At 38.3% G+C, this 18,016-nt stretch overlaps 1 protein-coding gene across 2 annotated transcripts in view; it reads left to right on the top strand.

Moving 5' to 3' along the window:
- Window positions 1-18,016, top strand: part of LOC127622422 (acetyl-CoA carboxylase 2-like) — a 39,675-nt gene that overhangs the window by 9,007 nt on the left and 12,652 nt on the right. For both annotated transcript variants that reach the window (XM_052096531.1, XM_052096539.1), the window contains 35 exons: window positions 18-156; window positions 348-457; window positions 538-619; window positions 811-909; window positions 1,002-1,111; window positions 1,311-1,421; window positions 1,552-1,761; window positions 1,921-2,091; window positions 2,358-2,519; window positions 4,789-4,952; window positions 5,096-5,246; window positions 6,263-6,366; window positions 6,485-6,566; window positions 6,670-6,815; window positions 7,072-7,222; window positions 7,327-7,461; window positions 7,627-7,773; window positions 7,881-8,069; window positions 9,036-9,136; window positions 9,252-9,340; window positions 9,499-9,623; window positions 9,765-9,878; window positions 10,316-10,429; window positions 10,517-10,606; window positions 10,735-10,853; window positions 11,270-11,311; window positions 12,353-12,376; window positions 14,577-14,720; window positions 14,847-14,946; window positions 15,493-15,600; window positions 15,684-15,740; window positions 15,845-15,886; window positions 16,630-16,845; window positions 16,991-17,146; window positions 17,336-17,539. In XM_052096531.1, coding sequence (XP_051952491.1) covers window positions 18-156; window positions 348-457; window positions 538-619; window positions 811-909; window positions 1,002-1,111; window positions 1,311-1,421; window positions 1,552-1,761; window positions 1,921-2,091; window positions 2,358-2,519; window positions 4,789-4,952; window positions 5,096-5,246; window positions 6,263-6,366; window positions 6,485-6,566; window positions 6,670-6,815; window positions 7,072-7,222; window positions 7,327-7,461; window positions 7,627-7,773; window positions 7,881-8,069; window positions 9,036-9,136; window positions 9,252-9,340; window positions 9,499-9,623; window positions 9,765-9,878; window positions 10,316-10,429; window positions 10,517-10,606; window positions 10,735-10,853; window positions 11,270-11,311; window positions 12,353-12,376; window positions 14,577-14,720; window positions 14,847-14,946; window positions 15,493-15,600; window positions 15,684-15,740; window positions 15,845-15,886; window positions 16,630-16,845; window positions 16,991-17,146; window positions 17,336-17,539 — 4,308 coding nt within the window. The remainder of the gene's footprint in view (window positions 1-17; window positions 157-347; window positions 458-537; window positions 620-810; window positions 910-1,001; window positions 1,112-1,310; window positions 1,422-1,551; window positions 1,762-1,920; window positions 2,092-2,357; window positions 2,520-4,788; window positions 4,953-5,095; window positions 5,247-6,262; window positions 6,367-6,484; window positions 6,567-6,669; window positions 6,816-7,071; window positions 7,223-7,326; window positions 7,462-7,626; window positions 7,774-7,880; window positions 8,070-9,035; window positions 9,137-9,251; window positions 9,341-9,498; window positions 9,624-9,764; window positions 9,879-10,315; window positions 10,430-10,516; window positions 10,607-10,734; window positions 10,854-11,269; window positions 11,312-12,352; window positions 12,377-14,576; window positions 14,721-14,846; window positions 14,947-15,492; window positions 15,601-15,683; window positions 15,741-15,844; window positions 15,887-16,629; window positions 16,846-16,990; window positions 17,147-17,335; window positions 17,540-18,016) is intronic.

Below are 18,016 nucleotides of genomic sequence, written 5' to 3'. Positions count from 1 at the left end.
AATCTCTTTTATATCAGGTACTGATTGCCAATAATGGCATTGCTGCAGTTAAATGCATGCGTTCTATTCGCCGCTGGTCCTACGAGATGTTCCGTAATGAGAGAACCATTCGCTTCGTGGTGATGGTCACACCGGAAGACTTGAAAGCCAATGCAGGTTAACAGAATTTGCCACTTCAGTTGCAATAATTCAATTTTTGTGACAAAATGCCCCAGTTCACCTGAATTTGTATATTTTTTATTAGTGATGTAATGTGCAGTATATGCATGTTCAATATATTTATTTTAAATAGATTATTATTAAATATTATTTTAAACACATACAAATTTCATTGTGTTCTTGTCCAGAATACATTAAAATGGCTGATCACTATGTGCCAGTCCCTGGGGGCCCAAATAACAACAATTATGCCAATGTAGAGATGATCGTGGATATTGCCAAAAGAATTCCAGTGCAGGTAGTGCCACTCTAAAATCTGTCCCAGTGTGTGAGGAATATTTCCTGTCATTACTGATGAAGTTCTTCTACATTTCTAAGGCTGTATGGGCTGGATGGGGCCATGCTTCAGAGAACCCCAAACTACCTGAGCTCCTCCATAAAGCAGGGATAACTTTCTTAGGTACAGTATGTCTTCCTCCTCACTCCATAGGTCCTAGTGGCAGCCATTTAGATTGCTCTGTTAACCAGAGATAAAATGCAACAAATTGAAACTATGGAAATAATTGATGTGTAAGAATAATGAAAAATGGCTACATTTGATAAATGGTTAAATGAATGAATGAATGGATAATGGCATTTTTTGCTATCCAGGGCCATCCAGTAAGGCCATGTGGGCATTAGGAGATAAGGTTGCATCTTCCATCGTAGCTCAGAGCGCAGACATTCCCATCCTACCATGGAGCGGAACAGGTGAGGTATCCCATTCACTTATATACATACGACCTGTTGTTAGACTTCATACTGTGATGTCTTTTTCTCTTTCTTAATTTGCTTATTCTCAGGTTTGAGGGTTGAATGGGCAGTAGAAAATCAAACACATGGTCACATCATCAGTGTTCCTCCTGAACTTTATGAGCAGGGCTGTGTTAAAGATGTGGATGAGGGATTAGCGGTACATTCCATAGCAGACACTTTTACAAAATATGATTTGTATGGACAAGTCACAACTGTAATACCAACATGTGTTACATTTAGACTTTATTTGCATGTAGACTTAAGTATAATTCTGCATAGTTATTTTTGTCTAATGAAAGACTGGTGTGTTCTTATAAACTGTGGAAACACATTTTCTGGCTTTTTTGGGAGATTAGAGTGCTGAGCAGATTGGCTACCCTGTAGTAATCAAAGCTTCAGAGGGAGGGGGTGGAAAAGGCATTAGAAAAGTGGAATGTGCTGAAGACTTTCCAAGCTTCTTCAGACAGGTACACAGCTATACCTAATTTTACATTGAAATATGAGTGTTTCACTTTGATATAATTTCTTCATTATGCATCGCAGTTACAGGTTCAGAAATGAACATTGCACGATGTTCCTAATGTTTGTTCACTGTAGGTGCAGGCTGAGGTGCCAGGTTCACCTCTTTTCATCATGCAGCTAGCCGAGCACGCACACCACTTGGAGGTTCAGATCCTGGCTGACCAGTACGGTAATGCAATCTCTCTGTTTGGCAGAGACTGCTCCATCCAGCGGCGTCACCAGAAGATCATAGAGGAAGCTCCTGCCACAATCGCCTCCACCAGCACTTTTGAGCAAATGGAGCAGGTGAGGCAATGAACAATGAAGTTAATGTTTAAATCAAAGCTGAAGTATGTAACTTTTTCAGTGTAAAATTACTTTCTTCTATCCCAGCTTAATATGCAAAGACATCTTATAGCCATTTATAGGTTAAGTTTAACACTGTGTCTCTATTGCGCTATAAAGTATGCAGTGCGTCTGGCTAAAATGGTGGGCTATGTTAGTGCTGGTACGGTGGAATATCTGTTTTCTGAGGACGGAAGTTTCCACTTTCTGGAGTTGAACCCCAGGCTGCAGGTGGAGCACCCCTGCACTGAGATGATAGCTGATGTTAACCTTCCTGCTGCACAACTACAGGTAAAGCAAAGCAGTATGGCAGAGCACAGTATAATATAGTGCCCCATTGATGTTGCTCATCTTGATGAAGAGTGAGTAAAGACCCATTTTTGAGTATGTTTTGAGTCATTTTTTGTTAAAGCTCTTCAAGTTATTTCATGCCACTCACTATAGCAGAAGCAACCCATATTTGTTGTTGTTTTTTTTTTTTTATTATCTCAGATTCTCAAATGTTTTGAAGATCATACTGACTCTGAAGATGAATCTTTGATGTTTTCTCTGTGCAGATAGCAATGGGGATCCCTCTTTATAGAATTAAGGATATCCGTGTACTGTATGGAGAAGCTCCATGGGGAGATACACCCATTAACTTTGAGTATCCAGAGTGCGTCCCCTGTCCACGGGGACATGTCATAGCCGCACGCATCACCAGTGAGAACCCCGATGAGGTAATTCAAATTAATCTGTGAAATGTACTTGTCTCAACAAAAAATCTTTACACAAAAAAACTTGTGGATTTTGTATTTGATGTACATTATCATGCAAGATAGTGTGCATGTTTTCCAACAATAATAAAAGCAAAAGATGCTGGATCATTTATCTGAATTCATTTGGGCTTGTAGTCACTCAATTATTATTATTATTATCTTCTTTGACATTAAAGGTGTACTCTGTAATTATTTCAGAGTACAATATATATAAAAAAAGTTTAACTCCTAAAGATATGAATTGTAATTTTGCAATATATGTAGGAAATCAGGACCACTCACATTAAAATGAAGACTCCAGTCATATCAGTAACCTTATAAAAGCTGTTTTATTCTACATGGGTCCACACATTGGGGCTGCCATTAATCACATGACCAGCCAAATACTGCTCGCTTAATCTCAGTCACAGGCGCTGATTCCGTGGTGCTTGGTCACTTGAGCACCCACTGAAATGGCCAAGCATCCACAGAAAAGTACGAGATATTCCCCATTAATTTTCTCCATTGGCATTCCAAAAAATATTGAATAAATATTTCTCAGCCTTGACCCAAACCAGAAAGCTTTATTATTAATTAACGACATTAAAACATATGAAGCAAATAATTTTCAAAAATCCCAAAAAGCGATTGGTAAATGGGAACTTCTCTGGTTGGTGGATCTCACTTAGGGATCCAGTTCCTGCAGGAGATCTGGACACAGAGAAATTATTTGTTAGATTTTACAAGACACAACTACAGATTTAACGCTTGTATAATGAATTCATCAAGCACACCGTCACACGGACAAAAAAACTTTGTAATTGAACATGCACAATCTCATATTCCTTTCTATTACTTAGGATAAAAATGTTTATGTTTTATGGGTATTTGTTGCATGTGTGGAAGTGTTCATACGTGCCCCGTGCTTTGCCCAAATTATACTGCTTTGTTCACACTGCAGTAAAATCTTATTTTTTCTCTTCATATACGATGTTTTGAGACTGACTGTTCAAACTGCAGGTTATATGTGGACAGATTTTTTCTGCTTTGACTTTCGCTTTTGCTAGCACGTCCACATTGGTTGTTATAGTAACGATGCAAACTTGTGTATGTTCACCACGTGTGAGAGTTTATGAATGTTCTATCCATAAATAAAACATCAACACGTGTGAGAGTTTATGGATGTTCTATCCATAAATAAAACATCACCACGTGTGAGAGTTTATGGATGTTCTATCCATAAATAAAACATCACCACGTGTGAGAGTTTATGGATGAGGGCATCCAAATATTAACACATTCTTCACAGAAAACTGCTTAAAAATGGGAGAGGTGGTTATTGCTGCTAAGGTTTACAACTGTCCCGTTTTTGCCTAATGCCTAACATCCCTTTCTGAAGGCTTTGTGTCCTGTATTGAAGCAAAAAAGTGTGACAGCTTGAAGAGGCTCCTATACTTAATTGAAGTGCTCAAAATGTTCAAGTATCCTGTAAGAAGAAACATAAATTGCGGTCTCAGTAACTGTCCTGTTATTTGACACTTTCACTCATTGATTAAAGTAATCATGGCTGACTGTGAATACTAAATTTCTACAATGGCATCTAAAACGGAAAACTATTGCTTTTAAAATATGCTGCATTTAAGCCGCTAGGTGTCAGTGTAAGTCCAAGATGACACAAATACAAAAGTTACTGAGTCACCTTTAAGTTAGACTTTGACTCGTGACTATACTTCAGTATTGTTTTGAAGGCTATTTAAAGGTGCTGTAAGCGATTCCACTAGACTGAGCTGTTAAATTAGCCACACCCCCTCTTTCCAAAACCCTGCACTCCAAAGATACCAAATAAAATTTGATACTGAAACTGATCATGAGCGGTTGTCAAAAACAAATAGCTGCAAAATAGCACCCTCAACTGACAACTGTTATAAACAACATGGCATAAATATGGCATTAAGCCTCAATAATTCGCTGCAACTATAATACTATAAGAATAGGCAAAAGATTGACAGGCAGAAACTGTCAGAGACCGTGGCCTGTGAACACATTTTTGTTTGCTGTCAACAGCAATTCTAGATTCTAGAGCTGTCACAGAGACTGGTGAGATATCTCATGACACTTATTTCATTAATAGCTTATTTCAGGGAGTAGGACAATTTTTTTGGACACCTTTCCATGAAAATATTGCTTCCAGCAACTTTAAGCAATCAGTTGCTTCATTTATTTATTTATTGGCCTTTATTTTCTTCTGTAGGGCTTTAAGCCAAGTTCAGGCACAGTTCAGGAGCTGAACTTCCGCAGCAATAAGAATGTGTGGGGATACTTCAGTGTAGGAGCAACAGGAGGTCTACATGAGTTTGCTGACTCTCAGTTTGGACACTGTTTCTCCTGGGGCGAGAACCGAGAAGAAGCCATCTCGTGAGTCCCTTGAGGCTGACTCATGATGCATTCTAACTGCATTTCATCAGCTTTGTCCTCCTTTTCTCTCTTTAGAAAAATTATATTAAAAAATCTCCATTGGTATGATGTACAAATTAAGTGTTTGCTGCAATGGTCTGCAGGAACATGGTGGTGGCCATGAAGGAGTTGTCAATCAGGGGAGATTTCAGGACCACAGTGGAATACCTCATTAAACTACTGGAAACAGAAAGTTTTAGGAACAATGACATCGATACAGGCTGGCTGGACCACCTTATTGCAGATAAAGTACAGGTAGGACCAAGGATATAACTAAACCAGAAAAAGCCATATTGATTGACCACTATTTGTCTATGATGGAAGTGGTCCAAAAGTAGAATACAAAAAATATGTATTTATATCTGAGGAAAAGTGGCATGCTCAAAGCATCACTCTAATTAAAATCCTGTTTATAGTGGTTTTCTGGGTGTGCGTTTACTCTTTGTGCTCTATTTTTAGATTGTTAGTATTTTGTATACTGCATAGGGATGGGTGGATCGATCCTGAAGTATCGATATTTCTGATTTAGATATTGATCCTCACACAAAATTATTGATTCAAAGTTTTTTTTTTTTTTTAACTAGGGATATTATTATTTGGTTACCATGAACACCATTTGCTGTTCTTTTCTGCATATCACGCCCCATTCGGCACGTTTCGTGGCTGAACCACCGGCCTTATCAGTTCTCCCGATGGACAGTCCGCCCCTGATCGGCCCCAAAGTGCATCGGCCCACCGGTAAAATGCCCGGTATGCCAGATTACCAGTCCAGCCCTGACTACAGTAATATTGTAGTAACCATGGTTAATTTTGTGGTAAAAATGGTTTTATTAAATACCATGGTTAAACAGTGGTAACTGTAGTGGAATCACGGTTAATTATTTGAAGGAAAACAGAAGTCTAATAATTTTTTGGTTAGGCCCATAAATGTAAAATTACATTTACATGACATAAAATTAAAAATTTTATTCCAAGGAATCACAAAAATAAATATTTTTAAAAGAGATATGGTATCGGTATCAACGATATTGGACTTGATATTATTGGTATCGGATCGAAAAGAAAATAAGTTGTATCACCCATCCCTACTGTACCCTATTCTCTCTTTACTTGGATGTGCATACATTATTTTGTATTCTTTTGGCTATACTGGTGACATCCCCATCTGGGTAGAGATATGAAGAGAGTCAAATTGTCTTAAGTAACTAGTTTCCACCCAGGAAGTATGAACTTTGAAGTCACTGAAAGTTAATTGATTGACACACTTTTAGGCGGAGAGACCAGACACAATATTAGGTGTGGTATGCGGAGCTCTACATGTTGCTGATGCCAGTTTCAGAGAGAGCATGTCTGACTTCCTGCACTCACTGGAGAGGTATTTTCACTAATCACTCAATCTTGCATCATTTGAAAACATCTGTTGCATTAAAATCATTCTAAAATATCTCTACTGCTATAGCATTCCTTGTTGAATGGACTTCTGAATGTTTCAGGGGTCAGGTGTTACCTGCTGCTAGTCTGGTTAACACAGTAAATGCTGATCTCATCTATGAAGGCGTCAAATACTGCCTCAAGGTAACAAAATAATTTCCCTCTGCTTTATAGTATTCTTCTGATTACCTTTTCATTTATCGCTAATAGATGTGAATTGGTGTGTGTGTGTGTTTGCGTGGAATAGGTGGCCCGCCAGTCGCCCACCACATATGTTATCATTATGAACGGTTCAGATATCGAGGTTGATGTCCACAGACTCAGTGACGGTGGTCTACTCCTTTCCTATGGTGGCAGCAGCTACACAACCTACATGAAGGAGGAGATAGACAGGTCAGAAAAGCTTATAATAAACTTGGATTGAAAGTTGTTTTCAGTGTACATTTAATCATCTAGCAGACACCTTTATCCAAAGCAGCTTGGATAATCAAGCAGTTTATCATACAGGAGCCGACATTATTAGTAGTGCAGCAATTGACAGAAAAATATAGAAAAGAGAGAACAAAAATGTATACCACAATGTTCTTGCTTGTGTACTAGGTGTTGTGTTAGCTCTTGGTTATTTGATCTCTTGTTGTATGATGTATAGCTACCGCATCACAGTGGGCAACAAAACGTGTGTGTTTGAGAAAGAGCGAGATCCAACGGTGCTCAGGTCGCCCTCTGCTGGCAAGATATTGCAGTATGTTGTTGCTGATGCATCTCATGTTTTGGCTGGACAACCATATGCTGAGATTGAGGTAAGCAAGATTTACTAGATTTTTACATGGATCGGCAGCAGTTTTTATCTTTTTATTCACCCAGTGACCAAATGAATGCTGTTTGCTCTGTCTTGTTTTTACAGGTTATGAAAATGGTGATGGCCCTGAATGTCCAGCAGTCTGGTTGCATTCACTTTATAAAAAGACCAGGAACAGTATTAGAGCCTGGCTGTGTAGTGGCTCGAATGGACCTAGATGATCCCAGCTGTATTCATCCGGCAAGCGATTCAGCTATGATAGTTCTTCAGACCAAGCACATAATAACAGCCATTAATATTTTGCAGATCCCAACATTTATCGAGAATTGACTAGTGTCTTTTTTGGACACTTTGCCATCACCCCATCTGTGATGTTAAGTATTCATTTTTATTCTCTTCTCTCAGGTTAAGCCAAACACATTGGCATTACCTCCTCAAGAGCCTTTGCCTATTGTAGGGAAAAAGCTTCACCAGGTGTTTCATGATGTTCTGGAGAACCTGGTGAAGATTATGGATGGATACTCTCTTCCAGAGCCATACTTTAGCGAAAAAGTGAGAAAGCTGTTCATAGCAGGGCTTGTTTTCCCTGCCTGATTTTCCCTGGTGGACACTGGTGGTATTGCAGTCTTGTCTCTTAACCATACCTACCTGTTATACAGCTGAAGAAGTGGGTGGGCACGTTGATGAAGACACTCCGGGATCCATCTCTGCCTCTTCTTGAGCTGCAGGAGATCATGACCAGTGTGGCGGGTCGTATACCAATTACTGTTGAGAAGGCAATTCGAAAGGTCATGGCACAGTATGCCAGTAACATTACTTCTGTGCTCTGTCAGTTTCCCAGTCAAAGGGTGAGTGATGAAATTAATATGCTTATCTGGAACATGCAGTACTTTGTGCTTATATCTGTTGAGACAGTATTTAATTTATTCAAGTTAGCATCATAAATCATTAGTGTTATCAATGCTTAGCAGTAACCCCCACGAACCATGAGAAAGGGCTCCAGCCACAAGTGGTGTCATGCATGAGCGTTTGTGTCGGTGGTGAAATAGTACAGTCCTTCTGATGAAGATTGTTATTTTTATTTTTGGCAATTTAGCCATTGCTTAAATTATTTTTGTACTGAAATATTTTCTGTTTAACTTTCTATGTCAATTAGACTTGTGTTAAGCTTGTGGGCTATAGCATGTCTACAGTGATTTTACTGAATAAGACTATTGATTAACCAATTAGTAAATATTTGACCTTGCCATCAATGAGAGAGAAGTGATTCTGTGATTCTAGAAGGCAGCTATGTTCTCAAAACTTTCCTTCGCATTACAGGAAAACAGTTGGACTGGAAAACGCTTGTACACTACCGCTTTGTCATGTCAATCAGTCCGTGTCATCTCAGTTGTGCGTGTGAATTAAAAATCAACATTCAGTCTTGTTATCCAAGTGAATACGTTTATGCCGGCTAAAATCACTCTAGATTTAACCTTAATAAAATTGGCTCATAACTTTGTAAGGGGGTCCCTGCATAGATTTCACCAGTGATATTTAGACCATCAAATCTTTTAGAGACATATGAACATATATACCTCATCATTAACATGGCTCTAACTACCTCTAGCATGTTCAAGAACCATTAGGTCTAGTTGGGAATGTAATTTAGTTGCAAAATGTACCAATTTGTATTAGATAATACTTGATTTTCTTCAGAAGTTAATAACAGTTAAATGTGTGTGTTGGGGGGCGGGGGAGTTTTCCTTTTATCTAGTTATGCAAACATGAAAACAGTTTTTTTTTATCAGTTTATCATCAAATTTTTTCCCCAGATAGCAAATATACTTGACAGCCATGCTGCCACGCTCCAAAGAAAAGCAGATCGAGAGGTTTTCTTCATGAACACTCAAAGTATTGTGCAACTGGTTCAAAGGTGAGAAATACCCGATGACTCACTTTTAAGAGCTCAGGCTAATGACCTAATAGGTTTGAGAAAAAGGACTGCTCTGTTGATCAGATAAAGTCAATATGCACTTGTTTTTGGTCAGATACCGAAGTGGCATTAGAGGCTATATGAAATCAGTGGTGCTGGATCTGCTGAGACGGTACCTTCAGGTGGAGATGCAATTTCAACAAGGTAAATGACATTTGTCTCACTATTACATAAATAAGACTGTCAGAGCAAAAAGAAGATTTATGTTTCTCTTTGAGAATGAAGGGGAAAAAAGGCAGAAACAAAAAGTATTGGTTCATTTTAAAACGTAAGGTAGTAATGCATTTCATTTTTTTCTCAAGCTCACTATGATAAATGTGTCATCAACCTCAGAGAGCGGTATAAGCCTGACATGACTCCAGTACTGGAGTGCATCTTCTCCCATGCTCAGGTCTCCAAGAAGAACATCTTAGTCACCATGCTCATAGTAAGATCCTTTCGGTGTTGTGGTTTGGACACTTGATTACCCTTTATCTTCATCAAATTTGAGCCTAAAATTGCCTTACATTAAGTTAGGTTTGATGGGAACATCCTGTGCTCATTTAATTAATAAAGCAATTTTTTTCAGGACCAGTTATGTGGGCGGGACCCGACTCTTGCTGACGAGCTCATGGTGATTTTAAATGAGCTCACACAACTCAGTAAAATGGAAAACTCTAAAGTGGCCCTTCGGGCCAGACAGGTATGGAGCAAACCTCAGAGGTCATGATCTTTGACCTCTGCTGAACCCTTTCTCTGATGTATAGATGAGATACATTTTAGAAAAAAAAATTATATTGACTGCCTTGACTTGACCTATCATTTCCATGTGATAAATAAATCACTACCAATAGCAACCACAATTTTTACCATCTCTTTTTTTTTTGTTATTATTTGATTTGACTGCAAAAGTTCAAGGAATTTTTCAGCCAAAAATTTTTATTCCCTCATCATTTACTCACTCTCATGCCATCCTAGATGTGTATGACATTTTGTCTAGCATTGTGTATGATGTCCATAGAATGGAAGTGAATGTGTACAAAACTTTGAAGCTCCAAAAAGGACATAAAGTTAGCCTAAAAGTAATACATTTTCTATTCCAAACATAGCAGACCATAACTCCTCTACATCTGTCCTCAGGTGTTGATCGCCTCTCAATTACCTTCATATGAACTAAGACATAACCAGGTGGAATCCATCTTTTTATCAGCTATTGATATGTATGGACATCAGTTCTGTCCTGAGAACCTCAAGGTAAAGAGCCAGATGTTTATTTCCACTATATTTTATCCACTTTGGGCTTGTTTGAGAGCTTAACAATCAGAAATCCTGCACCTGCAGAAACTCATTCTATCTGAGACCTCAATTTTTGACGTTTTGCCTAGTTTCTTCTACCACAACAACCATGTGGTTTGCATGGCAGCCTTAGAGGTCAGTACAGTTAATCTTTTTTCCTTTACATTAAGTGTCATTTAATCTTTTCATTATATTTATCAGTTGTGTGTTGTCAGGTCACTCCTAAATTAACCCTTATTGCTATGTTCTACCATATTATTCAGGTGTATGTACGAAGGGGCTACATAGCTTATGAGCTGAATAGCCTTCAGCATCATCAGCTGCTAGATGGGACATGTGCAGTGGACTTCCAGTTCATGTTACCATCATCCCACCCCAACAGGTACAGCAGCATCAACATGTAGATCTTTATATCTTGTACTTGGCTAGTCGAGACTTGCAATTAACACACCATTAAAGACAACGCATATATTTACAACAACAAACGTAAAAAACATTTAAAACTACATTTTACTATGTTGACTTGGCCATATAAAGGTATCTTTCATCAACTTCTGACTGCTTTTGTTTGGCTTTGATGACATGTAGTCCATTCATGTTGTTTATTCAAACAGTACAGCTCAGTTTCATGTCTGGATCTTCCTTCTCTAGGGACTCTCTAGCTTGAAGACCTTTTGTACCATTGTCAACTATCATAAACTTCAAACTGAGATGTTACATGATATTGACACACTTTTATAGCATATTTAGTCTCCTATTTTAATGCTGTTTTTTTGTGTGCAATTTTTCTTCTGGAAGAGAGGCTTATGTCACAGTGAACCACTCCATGCCCAAACCCACGTAATATATTTTCTGTTTCTTAGCATCTCTCTAATGAAGGATCATATAACAGAGTGCACAAAAGCGGAACCTGTCTTACACTCCTAACTTCCCCTCTTTGGGTGAAAGCCTGGTTTGGGTTCTTATCACTAAACTATACTGGCCGTAAGCAGTGTGAAGCACAGCACAGTGTCAAACAAATTTCACACCATCACACTTGGTGATTTAGATGAATGATCAATTTGCTTCGAGTATGATTAGAAAAATGAAACTTTGTGTTTATTTGATTAAAAGATACCTTATTACAAATGTATTCTTTAAAGTCATCATGAAATCAAAATTGACCCTGTTTTCTTTCTTACATGTTCTGGTCTCACTGACTCAACAGTGCAAATATTTTCAAAATGTAATAAATTACTCTGCCCCTGAAAGACCTTCTCATTTCTGCTTATGTCACCAAGCCCTCTTATTTTTCAAAACACCTCCTGTCATATATAATCAGTTTTTCACGGCCCAATCAATTCCTATTGGATAAAATCAAGTACCGTCCTTTTATACTTTTTGAATATCTTATTTTACTTTGGAAATATGTCACATTATGGAAGTAAAATTGTTCACAAGCACTGTTTCATGTTGACTTTAAATATAGTTTATTGTAGTTAATCTAAAATATAATTATGTGCTCCCTTTCTGCTAAGATATGGCTTGCTACAAGTCAAAGCAGATTGGTCAATCACACTGAATCATGTTCACTGGATTTTTATTATTCATGTAAGATTGGTTTATTAAGCATCTAAAGCCATGATGCTTAATAAACCATTCTTACATGAATATGTAACATGAAATGCCAAGAATGATTCCCTTATTAATCACTTCTCATAGTTTGGTTTCCATTGCTTTTATCCACCGAATCATAAATGCAGAATGGTAAATAAATCCATGTTAAATGTTTTTTTTTTGTGATATGGAGTAGAATATTGTTTTTAATGTAATGATGATGGAAAGAGATCCAAAGTTAGAGGATGATGATCCCATGCTAACAATCACCTGCTCTCATTTCAGAGGGAGCATTCCTACTTTGAACAGGTAGAGTACTGCTCCTCCCTGCCCATAAGTCAGCTTTGTGTGTGCAGTACCACATATAATGTCTGCAGCAATGCATGCTGGGTGCAACAATTTGTTGCCTAGATGGTAAAATATTTGTAATTGTTTTCATTTGGATTTGATGGACTGCACAATTGGTAATTTTTTTATAATTCTGAAAGCTTATATTGGCCTTGCTTCCAATCAACACAGATTAGTGAGTATTTTTTCAGTCAAACAGGCCGTTATTATGCCTTTTCCTTTCAGCATTATGACATTAGTTTATCCTGTCTACCTATAATTGACACACATACAGTAATTCCCCTCATTTACCTTTTTACATTTTCACTCACTCACTCTCCCACACATACACACAAACTTGTTTTTATGTCATTGTGGGGACTCTCCATAGACTTAAATGCATTTTATGTATTTTATACAGATCTAAGAATCATTTCTATCCCCTAACCCTCACGGAAACCTTTTTGCAGTTTTACATTTTCAAAAAAATATTGTTTAGCATGTTTAATAATCTATTTCCCTTGTGGGGACAACTGGCTGGTCCCAACAATGTAAAGCCGTGGCCAAAAATATTGGCAGTGAGTTAAATTTTGTGTTTCACTTTTTAAGTTTTCTGCTTCAGTTGTTGTGGTGTTGATTCACATATTGTTTCTAGATTATTGTGCAGAGTGATCAGATGCATTTTAAATAATTGCAAAAAGCTTCATTGGCCCCAAAAATTTACTTTATCACAAAAACCAAAATGTAATTTTTTTTTTGGATCTGGCACATAATGACCAGCTAACATAATTTCACTAATCACATCAGCAGCGCCTGGGAAAGTGTGAACGAGTACTAGTCAGGTGAAATCACTCTATCATTCTGATTGGATTATAAGAGCAGACTGATTAATGTAAAAGGAGGGAAGAAGTGCTTCCAATCATTGTGTTCTTGTTAGCAATGGTAACCTCTAAAGAAAGATGTGCAGCCATCATTGCTTTGCATCAAAATGGTCTTGCATGCAAGGAAATTGCTGCAAAGAATATTGCACCTGAAAGAACCATTTACCGGATCATCAAGAACTTCAAGGACAGAGGTTCAACTGCAGTGAAGAAGGCTTCAGGACGTCCCAGAGTGTCCAGAAAGCGCCAGGACTGTCTCCTCCTGAGGAGTCAGCTACGGAATCGTGTCACCACCAGTGCAGAGCTTGCTCAATATTGGCAGCAGGTTGGTGTGAGTGCATCTGCACGCACAGTGAGGCGAAGAGTTTTGGACAATGGCCACTCCTCTCCAAGAAAAACATCAAGGACAGACTGAAGTTCTGCAGGAAGTACAAGAATTGGACCGCAGAAGACTGGTGCAAAGTTATTTTCTCTGAAGCCCCCTTCCGACTGTTTGAGACATCTGGAAAATCGATAGCCCGGAGAAGAAAAGGTGAACGCTACCATGAGTCCTGTGTCGTGCCAACAGTGAAGCATCCTGAGACCATCCATATGTGGGGTTGCTTTTCATCTAAGGGAGTGGGCTCTCTCACAATTCTGCCCAAAAACGCTGACATGAATAAAGAATGGTATAAAAACGTCCTGCAAGAGCAACTTCTCCCAACAATCCAGGAGCAATTTGGTGATGATCCGTGCATTTCCCAGCATGATGGAGCACCATGTCACAAGGCAAGAGTGATAATGAAGTGGCTCGGAGATCATTATATTGAAATTTTGGATCCGTGGCCAGGCATCTTAATCCCATAGAAAACCTGTGGTCAATCCTCAAAAGGTTAGTGGACAAACAGAAGTCCATAAATTGTGATCAACTGCGAGCACTAATAAGGCAAGAATGGATCTCCATCAGTCAGGTTTATGAAGAACAAGGGTCAGCACTGTAAATATTGACTCTTTGCATATATTGAATATTTTTGCCAATAAAAGCCTTTAAAACTTATGTAATGCTTTTCATTGTTTTCCAGTATACCATAGAAACACATTAAAAAATTATCTACAAATACTGAAGCAGCAAACTTTGCAAAACACAAAATGTATGTCATTGCCAATACTTTTGGCCACAGTTATATACTCTATGTATATATATATCTGTGTGTGTGTGGGCCACGGCTGTAGTGTAAAAACGTACACACACACACACACACACACACACACACACATACGTGTGCGCGCACACAGTCATTATCATCCTCTCCTCCTCTCAGAGTGTCTGTTCCTATGAATGGATCGAGGGAATTTGAGTCCATGGGTCGACATGGTAGTGATCACTTCCTGGAGGGGGCGCTTTCACCCCCCTGTCAGAGGATGGGAGCAATGGTCGCCTTCCATAGCTTTGATCACTTCAAAAGGTGAAGTCTGTTAATATTTTTGAGAATAAAGTTGTATAAATATATATATATTACAAAAATATATTCATATATTCAGACATTATTATTATCAGATTTGATCATATCTGTAATTAAATTGTATTGTAGGTGTTTTGATGAAGTGATCTTCCGATTTGCTGATCCACTGTGTGAAAGTTCTCTGTTCTCTGAGGCCTGTTCCAGCTTTTGCGATGAGGAAAACTGTAAGGTGAGACTGAAGAAATGAAGCAAGAGATTATTTTTTTATTTATTTAGTACGTAATAATTATAATTGTTTCTACTATAAATCAATGAGTTTAACCTGAGAACAAATGGAGATTTTGCTTAAGTGTTCAACTTCTCAGATTTTTCTCTTGAGAAAAAGAACCTAGTAATCTTTCACATGTCTCCATAGGAGTTTCAGAAGAGTTTTCAACAATGTCTCAAATTGTGCTCAGATTTGTCAAAATGACTGCATTAAAAGTCAGAGATTTCAAAATGAACTCAAAGAGTTCTCATAAAATTATTCTAAGACCAAATGATCTGGGTTATGCTATCCACATTAATTGAATAGCTCTATACTCTTGCTGTAAGTCTTTTTTACATTATTTTCAGAAATGTTAAGAAAAACATCTGAGACAAAGTTGATCCCTACACTAAACATACGGAGAACTCCATTCAGTCACTATACATTTTTTGTCTGGGTTGTCTGTGTTTTCACCACATTTTCACAGTACTTGAAGTTGATTAATTTTCCTTTCTCTCTCTATTTCAGAACATGAAGGAAAACCCCATTCACATCATAAATGTGTCACTTAAACAAGCTGACACTGAAGATGATGATGCTTTAGTCACAGCTTTCACAGCCTTTGCTCAGTCCAAAGTAAGATGTCTTAATTAGACACTTGTCTTTTTGGTTGTGTGTGTGATGGTTCACTGACTCTACTCTCTATGTCCTAATTTCAGAAATCCCTGCTCTATGAGTATGGAATCAGAAGGGTCACATTTTTAATTGCACAAAAGGTGAAAGCTTACATGCACAAATGTGTGCAATTGTTTTTAAATTTAATTTGATCAAAAGTCAGAGATTGATTAAAATTCTAATTTGCCTGTTCCCCCCCCCAAAGCGAGAGTTCCCTAAGTTCTTCACCTTCAGGGCCAGAGATGAAGTAAGTGATGATTTTATTGATTGATCATTTAAAAATGCACATTATAGTGAAACCCAAATATCAAGGAGAACCTGATGTACCATATTTGTAACACTATTTTTTATCAACTCGCCTACAACAACACAAACCATGATGTGTCTGATGGCCTCTGGACTTTTTTTTTTGGTCTCCATAAGAACCAATTTAAAAACAACTTAAACAAGCAATCCAGATGGAGAACAATTTTAAGTGTTAGTTTGAGTAAAAATTTGTTCAGGCTCATCGTGTGCTGTTGTTGGCTGTCATAACAACTTAGTTAATGATATCCATATAACTAACCTTGGGCCATCATTTACTTGCTCCTTAAATTCTGACATGTCATCAAAAGACAGCCATTGCATGTTGGCTCGGCAATGTTTTTTTTATTTGGTAGTCAATATGCTGAATATTACATTATCCGCTAAAAATGTGATTGCAAAACAATGGAGATCAGAAAATTAATACAGGTTACTTTTATAAATCGTGAAACAACTGTTTTCATAAAAAGGTGGAAAGAATAGTCCATACTTTAAGACCTGCAGATAGAAAACATACCATTCATTGAGACATCACTCTGGAAACACTGCTCAAGATATTAAAGACAACTTTAACAGCTTATATTATTGCAGTGCCCCATCTCCATCTTCTAAAGAACCAGTTTGGACCTTTTTAAAGGCACTGACAGAGAAACATTGTCTTTCTTTTGCTCTCTCTTCACTCTCTAGTTTCATGAGGACAGAATATATCGTAATCTGGAGCCTGCACTGGCTTTCCAGCTTGAGCTGAATCGTATGCGTAACTTTGGCCTGACAGCTGTGCCCTGTGCCAACCACAAGATGCACTTGTATCTGGGTGCTGCTCGTGTGGAAGAGGGGGCAGAGGTCACCGACTATCGTTTCTTCATCAGAGCAATAATTCGCCACTCAGACCTCATCACCAAGGTTACCAACATCCATTTTTAAGCTATTTTAATCCTTTTGAGAATTCGTAGCTCTCTGTGTAGAACCAGTGAGTTTATGTCCTTACTAAAGGATTACAATGGTTGCTTACCATTTTGGGGTGCTCCATCTTTATCTTCCTCTGTAGGAGGCCTCGTTTGAGTACCTGCAGAACGAGGGTGAGAGGCTGTTGCTAGAGGCTATGGATGAGCTTGAGGTTGCCTTCAGTAATACACCTACTCGCACTGATTGTAACCACATCTTCCTCAACTTTGTGCCCACTGTTATCATGGACCCCTCTAAGGTTAGCACCCTTGAAAACATGCCATTACATTGTGGAGACATCTCCTCTTCCCATCATAAAACTCTTGAAACTATTAACCACATGTCTACTTATTGAGTGTAATTTTTAACTGCAGGTGAGCATCGTTATTGTTCCTGTTATTTCTGAATATTTTCTAGGTACCCATGAGGTTTTTCTCTCTTTCTGCAGATAGAGGAGTCTGTTCGCTCCATGGTGATGCGGTACGGCAGTCGTCTGTGGAAGCTTCGTGTGCTCCAGGCTGAGCTGAAGATCAACATTCGTCACACCACCACTGGAGATGCCATTCCCATCCGCCTCTTTCTTACCAATGAGTCCGGCTACTACCTGGACATCAGCCTATACAAGGAGGTCACTGACCCAACCGCAGGACAGGTATGGTCCACATCCACTGTCTAGTCATTTAAATTTCATTGTAACAGTTGCAGATCACACCAAATGGTGCATATTATGCATTAGCATAGGACAGTAAATGTATCGAATTCAAATTAATTTGGGTACTTTATCACAGACAGATTAAGGAATATTCATTTCCAAATAACTTTTGAGTGAGATTGCGAAAGATACATAAAAAGAAAAAAACACCACAGCACAGGGCCAAGAGTTTATTTGTAAATTGTCTCAGACAAAACAATTGCTGGTTCACAGAACTTTGTTTGTTAATATGCTTTGTAGTTGATATTGTTTCTTCAGATGACCATTTTCTTCCCACCACAAATCAGGGTCAGCAGTTTAGCTTAATAAACAATCTGCTTGAAATGTTACATTTGTGCTTAGATTAAATGTACCTGCATCTGGGAGAAAGAGTGAGTTCTGCCTAGACCATTGTAATAGGAAATGGAAGGATAAGTG

Source organism: Xyrauchen texanus, chromosome 3 (assembly GCF_025860055.1).
Source record: "Xyrauchen texanus isolate HMW12.3.18 chromosome 3, RBS_HiC_50CHRs, whole genome shotgun sequence".
NCBI classification, from domain to species: Eukaryota; Metazoa; Chordata; class Actinopteri; order Cypriniformes; family Catostomidae; genus Xyrauchen; species Xyrauchen texanus.
This window is presented reverse-complemented; position numbering and strand designations above follow the sequence as displayed.